General features: G+C 37.1%; 1 protein-coding gene across 1 annotated transcript in view; it reads left to right on the top strand.

Moving 5' to 3' along the window:
- The window catches only part of SLX4IP (SLX4 interacting protein), an 83,002-nt gene that overhangs the window by 47,471 nt on the left and 16,564 nt on the right, over positions 1-18,967 (top strand). Inside the window, exon 6 of the mRNA XM_074864397.1 lies at positions 16,451-16,528. Coding sequence (XP_074720498.1) covers positions 16,451-16,528 — 78 coding nt within the window. The remainder of the gene's footprint in view (positions 1-16,450; positions 16,529-18,967) is intronic.

The raw sequence follows: 18,967 nt of genomic DNA, 5'->3' as shown, positions 1-18,967 counted from the left end.
TTTAAATAGTTCTTAGGAAATAATGACTTTTTTTTTATTACCAGCCTGCAGCGTTTTATAAACTTGTCACAGAAAAGAAAGGCTGCAGTGGTAAAGCCCTGTGTTGTCTATGGTTTCTCACATTTTCTTAAATATATTGAAATAGATCTCTACTGAAATATGAATTCCACAGTGAAAATAATTACATACTTAGAATATACTATCAGTATACTGATACAAATTTTTTAATTCACTGTATATTATATTATCAGTTTTAATTCTGAACAAATTCTTTGCCTCAGAATGTTTTCGGTTATTGAAAAGGTGTATTTCTATAGAAGTTTGGTTGATGGTTGCAGCTTTAAACACTATTATCAATATTGAGTGTTTTTAATACAGAAAACACAGGTTAAATACTGTATGGTTTGCTTATTATGGCAAAACGTAGGCATACATGGGAGCCAGATTGTTATGGCATGACAGGAGAGGTTTTTTTCCACCCACAAGAACACGGTACTGCATAAGCAAAAAGTGCTTCAGGACACTAAAGGATTTTCAAACCCTTTTTTCCCTTGCAAATTGTAACTACATTTTATCCCTTTAAAGTATTATTAGTATTTGTGAAACACATAAACTTTCAGACCCCCATATTTTTCTGTTTTTGAATGAACAAATGGAAGTTTCTTACAGTGAAAGCAGAGGGACATTAAAGAAGGTGGGATCAGAATTTCTGAGATTTGTTGAGGTTTTTCTGTGTTTTCTTTTACCGAGTGCTAATTTTTATTCTTTATTTTTTAAAGTTTCCTGCCTCAGGAAAAAGTAGGCTTTCAAAAACAATGATTTTGTAAGATAAAACTGGCAGCCATAATAATTGTTCTTATATATGCAGACAGATGCAACACTAATTTGAGGGTGTTCGTGAGATTTTAGGGTCTTATATTTTCTTTTATATCATGAACTTTTCAGTAAAAATACTGGTATGCTGTGCCAGGGTTGTGAACTGATCTTCTGCTTGACTCTTCCCCTTATTTCCTGAAATTGAAAAACTTAAGGATCTGCATTTGAGGAGGTCATCAGTAATATCTGTGACAGTTTTAGATTAAAGAATATTTACTTTGGAAGAGGCAGAATTACTGTTCCATCAGTTTTCTGCAGTTAATCTCACTGTTATTAATTAACACTAAAGAAATAAAGGAAGAAAACAGTCTGTGATAATGAGCATTCATGTTGAGCTTAATTTCCACATCCATCTCTTCCCTCTTCTCTCAGCCTGCTTTGCTCAGGGCTGTAATTTGTAAGAAAGGCGTGCTTTGTTCAAGTCCAAGAATCAAGTTTATTCAAGTTACGTTCAAGTCTGTTCTTACCTGAGAAGGAAATAACAGAATAGGTGGGTGTTCACCGGAGCAACTGGGACATACCTTGAAGGGACTGACCTTTTTAGGTGGGCCACAAGTCTAACAGTCTTTAGCAGTTATCATCACCCAAACGTGGCTCCAAAACCTCTTGTGTTTTGCCTTTCTCTCTAGGATCACAGGTTCTGTTTGTAGAGTACAGTGATATGTTTTTGTGTTTTTTCACAAACAGGTGAAGTGCAAGATAGCTGGCCAGTGTTTGGCTGACAGCGTTTTGTAGTATACAGAGAAATGCACAAGCTTGGTATGTGGCTAACTACATACACATACTGTAGGTGCTGCTGGTGAAATGTTTAAGCGTGCAGCTATTGTTGCATTTGGAGGTTATTAAAAGTTCTTGAGCTCTTCAAACTGTATGTGGTTTCTTTTGCCTAAAGTTATGCAAGTCTGTGTCTAGAGTTTCACTGCTGTAAAACCCTCGCTGTTGTAAGGAAGAGTGTATCAATAGAAGGAACATTAAGATGCTTATTAGCTGGATATTTACTACTTCAAGTATCCCAGGTCAGCATTCCACCCCTATTTGAACTCGCATCTTTTCAGATCAATTTTAATTAGTTTGCTCTCCACGTTGCAGGAGGCATTCAGAATTTATTAGAACCAGTATTAGTCAGATTTTAGACTATCTCTAGCATCGAAGATTGTTGTATGAGGATTTTCTTCAGAAATAGCAGCCAAACTACCTTACTTTGATGAGCAGATCTCATCCTGCTGTCTAGATCTGTTGAGCAAGGAATACTGTTAAGCTGGCTACCATAACAATTTTGAAGAAAAAAATTGCACCTATCACAATTTCTTTTTAGTATCAATGTTACATTATGTTTAACATTAATATTATTTAATACCACCTTTCAGTTTTGTGGCACATAATAAAATACCCATGCACGTTACTTGTTAATTTACATTTCTTTTTCATTTAAGTTACACCCACACAGCAGTGTGTGGTGGGTCGCATACCATCTCATTAGGAAATCTGTGGGTGTTACACACAAGAGAAGAAAGAAAGGAAGAATGGAAAAATGAGAGAAGGTAGCCAAGACAAGCAAGTTCTTCCTATTCTTCCTTCTGTCTGAACAGTTTCCCCACCCCTCCCAAATGGCCAGTATGAACAATTTGCCAAAGTAAGCTTTAATTTAGTCTTTGGACATAGGCTTTGGTATAAACTCTGTTTCCTGTGTTTAATTAATGTCCAAACGTGTTTGATTTTGGTTTGTTTTATTTTTTTTTTAAGAGAAAATTAAAATGGGGTAGATTTTCAAAGATTTAATTTTGCCTGCATCCAATCTGCATGGCCAAATCCTGCAAGAAGAGCATTGATCAGGTATGGTTTTGCTTGCATTACTTGAAGTTCAGTGAATGTAAGCCATCCAATAACAAAAGCCATGTATTAGTGGATTTCTCTCATTATAAAAATACTACTACACTTTACAAATGTATAATCTTTAAAGTTAGAACTTATGTTTTTATATGGATGCGCTATACATTTTCACTTTGCGCTGCTTGCACTGCTCAATAACACGTACTGGTTTTTAGTGATGATGTCAAGCGTGTTAACTCTGTCGTAATGCTCACCTACTGTAGACTTAAGCAAGCTAAAAGCAGAGCCTGTTTTTTCATGTTCCACAGAAGGTGGCTGTTTCTGAATAAGAGCAATGAGAATTAAGTAAAAAGAGGCTATAAAGAGGACTGCGTGGAGCTATTAAATACAGGGGAATGACAAAGGGAGGACTGTGGAAAATTAAGGAAGAAGGCAAAATTTACATAGGCACAGAGGAAACAAAAAGGAGGATTCGTAAAGAGAATATGGCAGGTAGAAATGTCCACATTAGAAATGGAAGGAAGGAAGAAGTTATCTTGTAAACTGACCTTCTTCCCCATCTTGAGGGAGGAAAAAGTGAACTGTGTTTATCCTACAAGTAATTTTCAGATCTTTTCGCATTCCTTCCCTAGCATCCTTGTTGTTTTTCTTGGCTTGAGGGTGGAACATTTTTGCTCTGATTTCAGATCTTTTTATTGTACAGTCTCTTCTACAGTGAAAATAATTAGAGAGCATGCTGTCACATGGCACAATGAGCTCCCAGCTTGATTTTATCTGCTTTCTCTGGGATTGTGTATTTTTTTTTTTTATTTTTAGCCTAGTTTTCTAAGGAAATGGAGCTTATTGTGATCATGTTTTCTCTGTGTGTGTCTGTTCGTCTGTCCATCTTTTCCCCCAGTTGCTTTTTGCAAACCTGATTGAACTTTATTAACAGGTAGAAGTCTGACATTCAATATTTAGACATTAACTTCTGATAAGCTTACTAAAAGGAAAAACTAGAAGACATACAAGTGCTATTATGTTCAGCCGTACAAAGATCTGGAGTCAAAGTTCATGTCTTATTTAGTATAAAAAAATGCATAAGATGCAATTTCATAACAGAATATGTTTCTGTTGCTTATGAAACTATTTGTTTGGCTCCTGTAAGCACACAAAAAATATACAGTAAATCATGATGGTAAATATTCCAAACTGTTTTGGCCTTGCATTTTAATTTGAAGTTATGATGTTTTTAAGGAAAACACCCTTTTCAGACTGCCCCAGTTTACTTTAGGAGTGTTCCTATTGCTGTAGAACATGAATTGTGTAAGATGTTCATCGGGTAAGTTCCATGTTACAATCCTGTAGCAGCAAAACTGATTCATTCCCACCCTCCAAGCTGTTAACTCTTACTCCTCTGCTGTGAAACAGTGTTTTGTTTGGTTTTAACTGGAATCATTTCACCTATCTTGCTTAAAGAGCAACTTCACAAAAATTTGATGGGTGCAACTGGAGGGAAGGTAAGCTATGGCAGATAAGCTGCCATAGGGGACTGAGGGGGACAGAAGTCTTTTTTAAGTGAACTTTGAAGTTTGGAGTTGCACATTGTAATTTCTCTCTCAAAAGAATTATATTGCAGCTTCTTTGTAATGGACTCATTTATGATGTGTGGCCAAGTCCTGCAGATCTTTGTGAACTTTAAACTTACATTCATCTGTCTGTGACAACAGAGCCTCATAGCTCCCTGAAGTATGCAGTAACTTATGCAATAACTTATTAAAAATGTTTTGATTAGTATCTTGTACTTAATATTTCCTGTATTTGCTTTAGATTACTTTTTTTTTCCTATTTTTTACAGTCAGCTAATGGGGAATAAAGGCATCTGTTTTTTCACCAAAACATTTTTCTTCTATATCAAGGTTATATATCTGAGTTTTGTTTTGTTCTTTCCTCAGGGTAGAGGATACTTGAAAAGAACAAAAACCCCCATACTTATGCACTGTTTGGGTATTTTCTTTTTAGTGATATGTGGTTTTTTTTCCTTGCCTTTGGTTATAATACAATAGAATTGGGGAAAACTCCAAGAAGGGCCACAACGATGGTCCAAGATGAGGAAATGCAATACAGGGAACATATGAAATACAGGGAATACGTTAGGTGTGCTAGGTCTCTTCAGCCTGGAAAATGTATGAGTTTGGGAGAACACTACAGAGATTTATGAAATCATTTCTTCTCTCATTCTCTTCCAACTTGAGAACAAGAAGGCATCAAATGAACTTATTGGAAGTGCTGTGGTTGCAGAACTGTGGAACTCTTTGCCAAAGGATAGTGGGTATGAGAAAAGCTTATGCTGAGTCCACAAGAACAGGGAGGGTACAGAATTCACAAATCTCTTTTGGTTCAATAAAGGCCTGAGTTGAGAGTGCTTGGAGTCTGGGAGAGTATTGGGGAAATAACCATATGCTCTTGGCTCTTGTATTTAGTCTCCCCTTGTAGCCATTTCCAGCGACTTTTACATGCAAGGCATTTAGCTGCATGGACCTTTGATCTTACCCAGTATGGCCTTTCTTATCATTGTACTTTTCTGGAAGAAGCCTGCACTATACACTGAAAACTCATTAGTTTTTCAGAGAGAGTCAGTGTGTTTCAAAGATTCTCAGAGAAAGGTCTGCACTCTCTAGATTCAAGGATCTACCTTTGTCTTCCTATTATCACACTGATATTTGCAGAGACTTTAGCGATTGCTATCCCTGTCTTACATGGGACATGTGCAGCTGCAGCACCAGCTGGGTTGAATGTGTTGTCCTTATTTTTACTACTTCCCTGGTTGCAGCTCCTGTGTGAAGTTTATTTATGGTCTTGGATAGGAAATGAGATAGTGCATTTATTTTAAAGATACCTTTAATAAAGTGTTTTATATAGTTAGTACTGTATTGAAAAGAAATATCATTTATTTAAAACAACAGGAGAGTTATTTAATTTGGTGTATTTTTGAGAAAAGAAAGAATTTGGTGTTGGAAACAGCTTTGACATCTAACCTTTAAGTACAATCTGTCTTAATTATGTTTCTTTCTCTTGTTTCCGTCTTTTGTCTCTTGTTTCCATATGATTTTTTCATTTTATGAAAAGAAAAACAAATTATGAAAATGAGGTATGTGTGTATGCAAAAAAAATGTTTGCATGCACAAACATTGACAGCTGCTATCTTACACACCTATATAAGCTATAAAGGTCTTTCTATAGCATCCAAGTACTTCTACGTAGTAATTTTGCTGTTAGTACTTCAGTTTATGCAGACACATATATTTATGCAAATTTAAAGTTTATCTGTGGAGTTTTCATTATATAGTTAGGCAAAAAGTATCTGTTAATCATGTGTGTGGAAGTGGAATTATGTCTCAGTTTATCAAAGCTGGCTAGAAGTTAATAGGCAATTAATTATCAGTTAAAAATGGAGTTTAGGATACTAGTTTGATGCGGATGTTGGCAAGATGAACCTCACCTTTAATTTCTGATTTGATACTCACTCGAGAATGTCGAAGTGGAGTCACTTTTGATCATCTAAGCCAGGGGAACATACAGCTACCTTTTGAAAGAGCCCTTAGCATCTATTTGTCCCAGTTGGGAATTTAGCATTTTTGGAATCCACATGGAGTGATTTTGCAAATCTGTCCCTAAGCGCTTAACATTTCTTATTTGACTGGCTGATTCTTCTTTGTAACATCTGTTCCTCTTGAAGGTACTCTTTCTTGTGTGCTCTGTGTAGTTTTTTTAAAGCTTCCGTAGTCACTTGGAAGCAGGAATGCAGAGGATAGGATATCAGTGTACAAGCTATGGACCTGTTTGAGCACTAAGCACAGCTGGAATAGGTAGCAGATAGGTTTGGGGGTTTTTTGAGTGCTCACAGTTTCAGTTGAAATTTTCTGAAGAATAAGTTTGACTTTATCTTCTCCTAATCTTGGTGAGCATGGCAAATAGGATTTCTACTAGAAGTATTTTATAGATTCTGTGGTCTGCATTTAATGCTCAAATTCCTTGTGTTGGAATGTCTAAAATACCAGAGAAGAAATTATTTGGTCGGTATGATAGACCTGGCTTTCCTTGGCTGTCTGACCTTTACAAATCTGTGTGTGGAATAGCTCGAAGACTGTGCGGCCTGGAATATGCTACAGATAAGGTAGTGAGGGCAGTTTCACATAATACGTGCATTCTGCTGAAGTAAAGCACTCGCAAATAATGACTGAATCTGGTCATATCTTTTGTGTCTGGCTAAATTTTTAATGTACTATGAATATGCCTTTAGGATTTCATTTTTTCAGCTTGAGTACGTTATGATTGCATATATCACTTGCTAACATACATAGTGAGTTGTGTTGTTGACATGCGTACCAGGTCTACCTCTCCTGGGTTACAAATCCCACGTACACTGCATTCCTGTTGTGCTGCTTGTCAGTGTGCAAATAGGCTGTGGCTGTGTGTTTGGGACTTCTGAAAAAACTCTGGAAGTCTCTGTGTTACTGGGGCAGAGTTTCTTATGTTTTTAGACCCAGGTAGTCTTGTTGGGAGGTGACAGGAGTCATGAGATTGCTGTTTTAGCAGGCACATAAGCATTTACATCAGGACTGTTGGCAGCATCTTAGGTCTGAGGGGTTTTCATGTAACTGCATGGGAGGGGGAAAATAGCTTGATTTAGTGAAAAAACCCAGAAAACCCAAACCAATCCCTACTATGAAAATACAGATAATGAAAGTGGATGAAAAGAGAAATATGGTTTCTAAGGGAAAAAACAGACTATTTTTTAAAAAATAAGTTGATAGCTGCTTTTGCCTTTTTTTTTTTTTTTTTTTTTAATTACTTCAACTGTATGTTAAGTGAGATGGAAAACATAAGGATTTTATTTTTAGTTTGAGATGAAATGTCAGGTTCCTTTAAAAAGAAAAATTAAGTAAGTACTCTTTATTAAATTTTTCTAAAGAGAGCAATATTGTTTTGGTTACAATGTAAGCAAGAAAGAATAGGGATTTGAAATAAAACCTAAAAGAAATATGATTTCCCTAGAAATGTTTAGAGGAATTTACTTAATTGCAACCAGAAGTTTGACCTGGAAGTGTAACGTTTTGACCTTTTAGCTGTCTGGTTTCCTAAATGTGTTGTTTTGCTCTCTTTAAACTGTGAGAAAATCTGTTTTACACATCTTTAACCCTTGCATTCCCTAGAAGTCTCAGTATAAAAGTCCCCAAACTATCACCAGCAGTCCAAGAAAAACAAAAATTGTCACTATGTTTTAAGAAAAAAAAAAATCATTATAGGTATGCGTTGAACATTGAAGTCCTTTCTATTTTCATTATAACTAAAAGTAATTGTAGGTGTAATTTATTGGTTAAATATGAATAGGAATTTCTTTTAAACTTTCCATGTTACCATATTACACAGTAATACTCTCTTTTGTTCTTTTGTTCATTATCCTATGACAAAGGTAGAGAGAAAATACAGCTTTTTAAATTGTAAACATTTTTGTGGGTTTATTTATATTTGGAAAATTTTTATAAGGCTTTACAGAAATCTGTCCAGATAGAGATGGAGGGCCAATTCCTGAAAAAAGCTGTGCATACTTTCTTTGCATAAGTAGTTCAGTGGGAGCAGTTACGTGCATTTGATTCACTACGGAAGGCACTAGATACGTTGTGTTTACTACACACTGAGTATTTCTATTGACTACAGAGGCACAAGTGACAGATCATAAACACCACCAGCAAAGCTTTGCGGGGCCTGGGCCTTAATTTATTAAAAATGTATAGAAGTAAATAAAAATTTAGTAGTGCAGGAAATAATAAAGGCTTTTACTTGAAAAGAGGAGGTTAAAAAGTCCAGCGAAATCTTGAATATGCACTGTGGGCATAGTAACAGAACTTGATGTATTCCACCAACTTCAGAGAGATAAGAGCTGGTCTAATGCAGGGCAAATTACATTTATTCAGAGAAAAATATTTTACCTGCGAAATACTCACTGTACAAATCCATGGAAAAGTTGCTTAAATGAGAAAGCCTCTTTAAAGATGATAGAAGGTGGCAGTCTTGTGTTTGTTTACAGAGTATCTTTCTCTTCTTCTTTTAATTATTTAGTTTTCTTTTTTTGTGTGTGTGTGCACAGGTGTGTGTCATAGGATATGGGCAATGCCTGCCTGTTCTTTTCTGTTGTCTTCCCAGGGCACAAGACAGGCTCATCATTTTTGGTCTTTTGTATACAAGACCTTAAATTTGGTATTTAATATTGAGAAAGAGGATGGGTTTTGTCCTTTTTTTTTTGCACTTAGCATCTGTTACACTGATGCCAGAAACTGCGAGATACTGTGTAATTCAGGTGGTCCCTTACAACGCTGCATTCTTGAGTGAGCTAAAACCAGCAGTTTGTTACAAACCATTTTGCAGCCAGTCTCCAGCTCTTTTGCACCACAACCAGCACCTGTTTCACTGCTAGAGCTGAGTGGCACTGATCAGATGATCACAATTATGGGTTGTTCTTGGTCTTTTTGGTGGTATTCTCTCTGCATCAGAGCTTGTGAGAGGAGAAAGAGATTGAGACTTGTTTGGAAATAGAGCCTTTCAGCAGCTGACTTAATTATGGCATTTGCCAGCATTTTAAAAGAGAAAATACAGAAGGCTCCATTGTGGTGACTTTCCACTTATTTGTTATGCTTCAGAATGTCCTTATATTCTGAGTTGTTATAAAAACCTAACAAGTCTGTTGTGTGAAAAGACAAAAACCCATGAACGTCTGGCACAACTTGGTGTATTCAGACAACAGTGTGAAACACGTGCTGGTTCAAGTCCACACACGTCTCTTAGAACTCACTTTCTTTTGAAGTGTCCTCTAGTCGATAGGATAGAAGAAAAGAGGAGTCATGACTGTCAACATCTACCTTTTAGCTCCACTGGTCTATCCTAACAGGAATCCTCAAAAAAGAAAGACAAGAACATTCACTGCTGCCATATATCAAGATCAGCTTTGAAGAAGCTACCTCTTCAGGTTCATGCCATCTTTTTAAAGTTCTGCTGAAGATACCTTCTACTAGCTGTTCTTTCCCTCTCATTCTCTCCCATCATGTCTCCAGTGGCAGACTGTCAGGCTTTTTTCACCAAACCCATAGGTTTTGTAGCCATGTGATGCAGTATAGTCCTGACATTTTTAGTGACCCTTGCCTAGAGACCTTGTTATTGGTAGAAGATGAAAGTCTTGTCAGCTGTGGGAGCTATAGCGTTAAAACCCTTTCCTCTCAGGGAACAAGTTTTGCAGAAGTTATTTCCTATTGCCAGGGAAAAAAATAGAGCCTGGAGACCCTTGAAAGGTTTGATTGACTTTACTTGAAAATCTTTCAGCATCATAGTATTGGCACCCACAATTATGTTGTTCTAATGAACAATAAGGGGAACCAGTCATGTCTGTTAAATTCTGACAGGCTCATTTCCACATTGAGTTTTTTGTGCAAGAAAAGACTTTGCTCCATAGAGATTCCTGACATTTAAAATACAAAATCCTCCCTTTCAAGTATTTCATGTCATCAAAAAATTTCATGAAGCTCATGGATATCCTCAAGGAAAAAACCACAGAGACAGGTAGGCTGAAAGGACATATTTTTTGAAAGAGGCATGTACTTTAAAGGTGACTGTGTGCATTCCCTAGTGCCCTGGAAGTCAAACTTATCACCATCGCAGTGTCTGTGTTTCATTTTAGCTAGAATCTACCTTTTATCACTGTGAGGAATTCAGTGATACACGTAAGTGACAGTGCTCTGTTTGGATACAGCTGTGTCTGGCCAGTTTGGGGGAGATGCTCAGCTTGATGTGCAAACGTGGCATCAGACAGTTTTTAACTCAGCTCCTCTTTCATGGTGACAGAGCCGCTTTGAAAAGACTTTAGATTCTCCTCTGCTGCTGACTTGTCAGACAGCGTTTACCACAGGGTTTGTTTTCCAATTCTCTCTGCCTTTTGGCTGGTAGCAACAGATTCTCAGCCATTCAGTTGTTGGGCACGTTGCAGTGGTTAAAGAAGTCCTCTGGAATACAGTTTATATGTTCAAAACAGTGAGGATTCATAAACAGCTTTTGGTTCATGTGTTAAAGCCCCTCACCTGCAATTAATAATATGGTCATTGAGCCTGAGATCAACAAAAGGGTGAAATTAAATCTTGTCTCCTATTAGAAAGCAGTTGTCTGTGATAATGGTACACTGACCATCAAATACATTGCTCTACGCTTATCTGCTTGAATGCGTTAGCAGGTGGTGCTAGCTATTATTGCTTATACTTTATGAATGGGTATTGAGAGACTGTATCTTAAGAGCTGTTTGACAGGACTGGATCAGCCTGCCTCTTCATCTCAAGTATTAACGAGGGCGGAGGATGGTCTTTCTCCTTCAGAACTAGTGTGTTCTCTGGACCTCCATCGGTTACATTTTTCATGTTGCAGCTAGATGGTCTCATAGATGCTTTTCTTCCCCGCTCTTTCCTCCAGAATACCCATGACAAGCAGGCTAAGAAATGCCTTATCCTGAATCTAGTTTGGCCAATATAGTTCAGATTTTGGAATGAATTCCGTCCCTCTCCTGCTAGAGGAGAGCCCTACAACCCTGCTTTTGGATTTCATAAAACGGCTCAGTCCAGTTTGACCGTTAACGGCTCATATTCTGAGAGTTTTGGACAGCGTGCCATGTTCAGTTATCAGCGTTCTGATAGAGAGGATTGTGCTAGGCGTAGCTCATCCTGTCTTGATCAGATTCATTTAAAGGTTAAATGTTTATCTTCCAGTCTGGGACCCTGTTCCCTGATAGGAACAGAATCTTATCCCTGCATCCTGGATGGGACAGACCTCTCACCTATTTGTGGTGGCAACTGGCCTGCATTCAGAATATTTAGCAGATAGAAGAATAGCACTGATACTAATAAAATTGTGAAAGAGTACAGAGAAAAAAATCAGTAATCTATTTTTGTCTATACTTGGTTTAAGCTGAATTTATTTGCAGGTATAAGAGTTTGCAAGATCAGACCCTGCATCAATACTCACTCAGTACTGCACGCAAGTCTTTTTTCTCTTTCAGTCCATAATTTATGTGTATAAATTTGTTGGCCTGAACATGCTTTTCTTATGTATTGAACTTTTTTCCAAAGTTTTAGGACTTTAATTTACATTGATCAGTATAAATTTACATTGATCAGTATACATTTTCCTGTGTACTTGCTTGTGATTATCACTTGAACTAATGAAAAATTTTAAAAATTACTTAAAAATTCTTTGAATTGAAGGCAGAATGGACGGAAAGGATGAGTGGAAAGAATGGATGCCATCCTGAGCTGTTCAAGTTGTTCTAAAAGCCAGGATTTTTTGTATAAAAATTTACAATAGGTGAAGACGCTTGTTGTCATTAACTACCCCCTTTTTTTTTTTTTTTTTTGGGGGGGGGGGGGGGAGTTGATGTCGGTGTCTGAGATGATACAGAAATTCTGTACCCGTGCTGAACACCAGAAAACATTTAGGAAGTCTTGACAGCTTTTTGTGTCTGTTGTCTTCCATCTGCTGTCCCTGGTCTATCTTAGACTTGGACTTAAACTTACATGCCAACGTTTGGTTTTGAATCTCTTCTAAATTAGAAATGGCAATCTACTCTGGAGCACATGCTATGAATGTGAACATTTGTTTTGGGGAAGGAAAGTTGCGTGATTAACAGTAGGTTTAGAATAAAATGTTCCTTTTTTGTTTTGTTTACAAACAATCGGGAATTTGGATTTGGTGGTGAATAATTTTAAGTGGAGAAATATGACTGCTAAAAAGCAGTGTAATAATATGTCTGTAGAGCACTTTGAAGATGAAAAGCTCTATATACTGTAAACATTATTACTAGTATAGTTTAATCTGTGTGGAATAATCTAGCATAAGCAAAATGTAGATTTTTATTTTTTTAAATGTACAATATAGTGTTTCAGAAAGTCTAATGAAGGATGTATTTACTTCACATTGTACATAAGAAAGACATCCTCTAATTTTTTTAATATCTGTGTGTTGCAATGATTTACTTTGTTGCTACTTTCTAAAAGTAGAGGCAGTCCTAATCCAGAACAACCTGCCAGAAATGTGAAACATCTAGGCTGGGAGGAAGAGGAGGTGTTTTTTTTACAGATGATGTAAAAATACTGTGTGATGAGACGAAGGTGCCTGTCAGATACGGAAATGTTTTGGGGGCAGTCAGCCTTTTTAGGCTTGTACTGTGGCTTTGGAGAAGACTTGACTGAATTCAGTTACAGAGCTGTGCAGGTGCCAGATTGTGCTGGGAAGTGAACACCTGCCAGGCTGCTCCAGATAACTCAGCAGCTCAGAGGCATTTTCCCAGGCTCCCAGATGAATGGTCCGTAATAGCCGTGGGAGAGGGCTTCCCACTGCTCCACGCTGTACCACAGCCTCTTCTTGGCAGCCTTCTGGAAGCACAAGTCAGTTTGGCTGTGACTCCTTTGGAAAACAAGTGTTGCTGGATAGTCTTACAGTAAAGAGCCAGTGTCTGATACTTCCTCTCGGTGTCGTGGGACTATGAAATATAACAAGCAGGGCAAATTACTATTCCCTTAAAAGGCAGCACTCTGATGCGTATTTCAGCTGAAATTGAACTGTGGCTTTTCTAGAGCCACTTTTATTCAGTCACATTATGGGTTTTAGGGTCTATTTATTTTGTTGGGTTTGGTGGGGGTGTTTTGTGGTGGTTTTTTTGTTTGGTTTTTTTTTTTTTTTCCCTCGTTTGCTTGTGGAACCTGGATCGGATGATTTAGGTATGCAGTTTTGAAGTTAGAAAAAACTCCAAATCACTAACAGCAATTTTATTTCTATTTCTGTGTTGGTAATCTACAAGTGGAGCTTTGTCTACATTGCACGATGAAGAGGAAACTGAAGATTGGGCCAACTGGATTTGCTGAGCCTAAGCTCTGTGAATTTTCTCTCTCTGTTACTGGCTGCAAAACACTGTATGTAGCTTGAGATTAAAACTTCTGTGGTGTGCTTAAAAGGAGCTAGTGATGGATCATTTGGTACATATCAGTTGGTCCTTCCTTCCAGATATCATGAACAGCAGCTTTTGGTCCCTGCTGAGGATATATTGGCCATCTTCCCTGCAGCATAATCCACAGCTTGCCCAAAGCCAACATTTGTATGTGCTAGTATTTAAACAGTGTTGACGGTGGACAAGTCTGGAATTGAGAACAGACTTAGACTCATGCTGAGTAACTGTGTAGAAAGTTTAAAAAGCTGCAGGTTGCATGAGGTTGTCGGATAAGAAGGTTTTCTTGTGGGGCTTATTTTTAAGTTTCTTATTTCATGAAGCAGAATGGTTAATTGGATAATATATTTCTCTTGAAGGAAGCAGAAAGAGGACATCACTGTTTTTATAGTTCTGCAGTAACTCTGGCAACTTTAAAACTAGGGAAGTTTTGCAAACTCCAGCTGTCAAATACAAGAGGGTTTCAGAACATTTGATGAGCATGGCTGTGATATTTTCAAAATACAGGTATCTTGAATGTAATACATCTTAAAATTTTCTCACAGTTAGTAATAAATGACAGCAAATCATCTGTTCAGGCTTTTTCAGCAAAGTCAAGTAGTAAATAGTAATGGACACTCAAATTATTTTCTAGTGTTAGTCCTTCTGGGCTGAGTTTATTAGCTCAGGTGCAACTCCCTGTGAAGGCTTTAGAAGACTTCCAGACTGGAGCTGAAACTGCAAAAATAGTGTAGAAGTGTCTTGATTTCTTATGTAATTATTTATTTTCTTAGATTTGAGGTAGGTGTTCTCTTCCAGAGAACAGTAGCTAGCTGATCAAGGGCCTTTAAGAGGAATCTGAAATTTTGTTCAGACCATTAGCCAATCAAATATGATTAAACACTTAACCTGTCAGAGAATACCAGGATAGCAAGAAAAATAAACAGATATACATGTCACTGATTCATAAAAGAATTTCAGGAACACAGTATTATGTTCTTCCCTGTGAAAAGCAAAAGATTCACACTACTTCATTTTAAGTTCCTCTCAAGAAAAATACATTTGGAATATCCTAGACAAATGGAAGTGGAAAGACTTTTACTATTGACTCTCTGTTTGAAGATTTGTTTGCAAAGTTGTCCTTTTAGGAATGTTATTTTTCCAGCGATACAGAGGTCACAGTGGAAGATGCTATTATCACACTAATAACTGATGTATATACAGGGCAAATTCTTTGATTTGGCTAACCCTACTAACAACGTTAAAGAATTGTGGATGCCAAACTGGAAATAGCTAAAAGTAATTTTCTTTAATTGTGCTCGTAAATATACAGTTAATAAAGCTGGTGGATTACATCCAAATTTTTCTCTAGCGCTCATCATTTTTAAGGGATGGTTTAACTTGTCACATCTTGACTTGATCTCTAAAGGGAAGTCAAATTTTGGGTATCTTCCTGAGGGGAAGGAAAAAAGATGGCTGATAAATTTCAAAGGGATTGATTGTGATCAATAACTATAGTTCTTAATGAGAGGTGATGCTGAACAGCACTCGGTGGTGAGCTCCAGGAGATCTTGTACAAGTAGGAGAGTTGTAGACTGGGCAGGAGAGGACATGCATTTTGGGGCTTACGCTCAGAAATAATGCATGTCTTGGCACTTGCTCAGTAGAGATTGAGGCTGGAACAGACAAGCTTTCCTTACTTCTTTTTAAATGGTTAGATTAGAAGAACAGCAGTAGCACTTAATTTTTTAACTCTTCTGTGGTAATTGCATTTAGGATACCTGACTGTCTTGGAAGCAACAATAATTTAAGTCTTGCAAAACCCATCAGAGTTAGGGCAAACACCACTAACCCTCTTTTGCACATTCATTTTAGTGAGGTGTACAGAGAGACTATGGAGGAGGAGTCACCGATGCTAACTTCTTTCAATTGCAGTGGGAGTTAGGTTGCTAAATACCTCTATGAATCAAGTCCTAACTGACTTACTCAGGGTCATTTGGGAATTTAAGTAGAACAAAAGGAAAAGCTGATTTCCTTAGCCGTAGTCTAATAGTCTCTTCGCCGTAATAGAATCCTTTCTGTCCTTTCCTTATGCTCCTGGTGCACAAGGATTTCTGTCGTTCTCAGGAATAGAAACTGAAGAAGCCTCTGTGTGTGTTACAGGTACCTGCTGGGTCAGCCAGGCTATCTCTGTCTACTTGTAGCTACTGAGGAGTTTAAAAATATGCATTTCTCACTTAATTCAATGGAATTGTGGATAATTAAGACCTTTCATGTATGTTTGTTTGCTTTTATAGCTAGCATTTTTTCTGTCAGCTTTGAGTATGCCACCTTTTTCTAGAAGGCAGTTAAGTGAATGGTCATCTGTAGTGTTCTTGTAGAATATGTACGAAAACATCATAGTGAATAGTACTTTAGCCTATTGGACTAGTGACTGTGACGCTAGGCTATCAAGCAGAAGACACCTCTGATCAATTAATTCATAAAATTTATTTCTGTGGTTGGATACCAAAATTTGATGGTTAGTAATTTGTTTAGATTTTTCCCTTGCTTCAGATACTAATTTCTTGAGATTTCAGTATGAGCCATTTCATTTTAAAAATATTCCTTTAAAGTTACCTTCTCTTTTGTATTCTTGAGCTGCTGCTGCTGATTTCTCTCAATCCTATCTTCGCAGATGTGCAACACTTTGAGACAAGAATGCCAAATATACCCTTACACTTATTATTATCCCTTTGTTTTATGTTGCAGCCAACAGTTTTCACATTACTGCCTACTTTATGAAGAGATGGGTTAATCTCCGTTGTGCTGTAGGGAAACATTATCGTGGTAAGAAATCAGTTTCTTATAGAGTTACTTAGAATTTTCCATTTCTGGGAGGAAAAAAAGGAACATAAACTAATACTTTGTCAGATTTTGGTCTACTTAATCAAAATTTCTTTCAGATCTTGGTTTTCTTTTGGTTTTTGGTTTTTGTTTTTTTTTCCCCAGAGGATGTATCCTAAAAAAGAGAGATGTGTTTCTTAACATATGATGGATTTTTTTTTTTAAACTTAATTTTAAATTTGTGTATGCCTTGCCCCAGGGTAATCAGCTAAGCCACACCAAATTCTGTACGTATGATGAGACTCAGCATTTTACTGAGTCTCTGCAGGGTGAATTAACCAGAGGTTGCAGTATGAATCACTTCATTATTTCTTGAGTGTCTTGTGACATCAACGGTACAGTACAAGTGTATGCAAGAAAAAGCTTTCATTCACTTCAGTGCTATAAAATCTTTACACAGGTGATGTCATTGGACCAGATTTTTTTTCATGTTTTCTCAAGCCAAGATGCCCTGTGAGGAAGTGATATCAATCCTGTCCCACCAACAGCAATAAAAAGGAGCTATAACAATCACTGCTCTTTGTGTTGAGCTTTTCGTATTTAAAAAAGCAGAATAAATCAATTAGGTGCCCTTAAAAATATTGAATACTTGAATGGATATTTTTAAAGCATTTCTTATTTTTATAGGAATTCATCATATTTGTAAATGTTTAAATTTCTCTTCAAGTGTCAAGTCATTGTTTTCTATGTCCATATTGGTTGAAGAGATTGGAGTGTTGGTTTTAAATATTTCATCAAACTTGTTCTCCCAGCTTCCTGGAAGAATAGTTAGAATAGAATAGCAGAGTGTCTGCATTGGTAAGTCAACACTGGTTTCTGTGTATTGAATTTGAGCTTTTTTTAAGCATCAATGAATACCTAAAAATACTTTCATTTTGTTAGCCAGCAAGTGAGATTGTTATAAAATGTAACAATAAAGATGTCTAACTGGAATTAACTTGTCCTACTAGTGCTGCCAAAAAGAGAGCCTGTGATGCTGCAGTCAAAACTTTGCTTCCATGTGAAGTTCCTGACAAGAAAGGAACTTCATTTGGCTGGGTTTCTCTCTCAATAGATAACAAAATAAGCACATATGCTAAAAAAATAAATAATTTGGCACCAATGTTTCCTTTCTGTAAGTTACACCAAGTACTTCACAAACAAAAACTAGATGTTGAGCCGAACAGAAGCAGAATGTTGCGTACTTTAATTTGTGATGCTCACTTAGTATTTAAAGTTACCTAAGAGGCTCTTATTGGAACCCCACATACCAAATTCAGTCCTTGCAGCAGCTGTCCAGTTTTTCTTTTGTAGTCCATTTGGAAGATGTCCATAGACTGCTCGCAGTTTGAAAGCCATTGGACTAGACCTTTGGGGGTGGCTTTTCAAGTCTTGAGGATACAAGCAGAAGAAGAATCATCTGGACATAAGGCACCACATGAATACTTCCTTTTGCTAACAGAATTGATATTTTTGAAAGGTTTATGAAAGGCTCATATTCATTATGAAGTTGTAGTAGCTTAACAAGCTGTTGTGTCGGTACAGATGCATCCGAGGTCTCTGTGTCTGCTTTTTCAACCAATGGCAAAGGCAAGGCGATCTGTTTCAACATCCCCATCTTTCATTGTAATGACTCTAGAAAAGTTGCTGCTGGTATGTTCTCAGAGGGCTTTGTCGGATACTAATGGAAATATGCTGTTGGCGAAGCAGCAGTACCTTGTAGAGAGGCAGCCACCCATATGGGAGCTGAACATTGCTGGCAAATTGTGCCCCTATGCCTATACTCAATTCATTGTGAGGAGATGTTCTACCAAAAAATTCTGAGGTCAACCTCGTGGTTTTTTCTGCTTGCCTTGTCTCTTTCTTGTTCCAGAAAATAGGGTGTTATGGCTTGGTTTTGAAGTACAACAAACTTTAAAAATTAGTAATTCTCTTTTTAGAAAACCAAACTAAAAACCTACAGCAAAAAAATCTGAGCTGAGAATATGAAGGTAGCTATCTGGAAATAATCCAATATGTAAAATAACAAAATATCCAGCGATGATAGACACTGAATAAAGCTTTGTCTTGTCTATTCTAATCTGAGAACCCTTCAATTGTTAATCCTTTGTAAATAGAAACTTTTGTTGTGTTCATAACAAACCATGTGATCTTGAGTAAACCATCGTAGTTCTGTAGTAGTTAACCAATTTTTTTAATGACTTCAGAAATCACTGCAGTCAGAATTTGAAACAGCCTTATGCTGAGTTTTTATGCCAAGTCTTGATTGAATATGTTGTGCTGTATTACAAACATAATTTACAGCTTTTGTGATGAAAAGGCTCATCACCAGAATGGCACAAAAGAAATTATGGTTAAGTGGTTTGTCTGTTGGTTCTGTCTGGTATATTTGTCCAGGGGTGC

This window comes from Strix uralensis, chromosome 3 (genome assembly GCF_047716275.1).
Source record: "Strix uralensis isolate ZFMK-TIS-50842 chromosome 3, bStrUra1, whole genome shotgun sequence".
Lineage (NCBI taxonomy): Eukaryota > Metazoa > Chordata > Aves > Strigiformes > Strigidae > Strix > Strix uralensis.
This window is presented reverse-complemented; position numbering and strand designations above follow the sequence as displayed.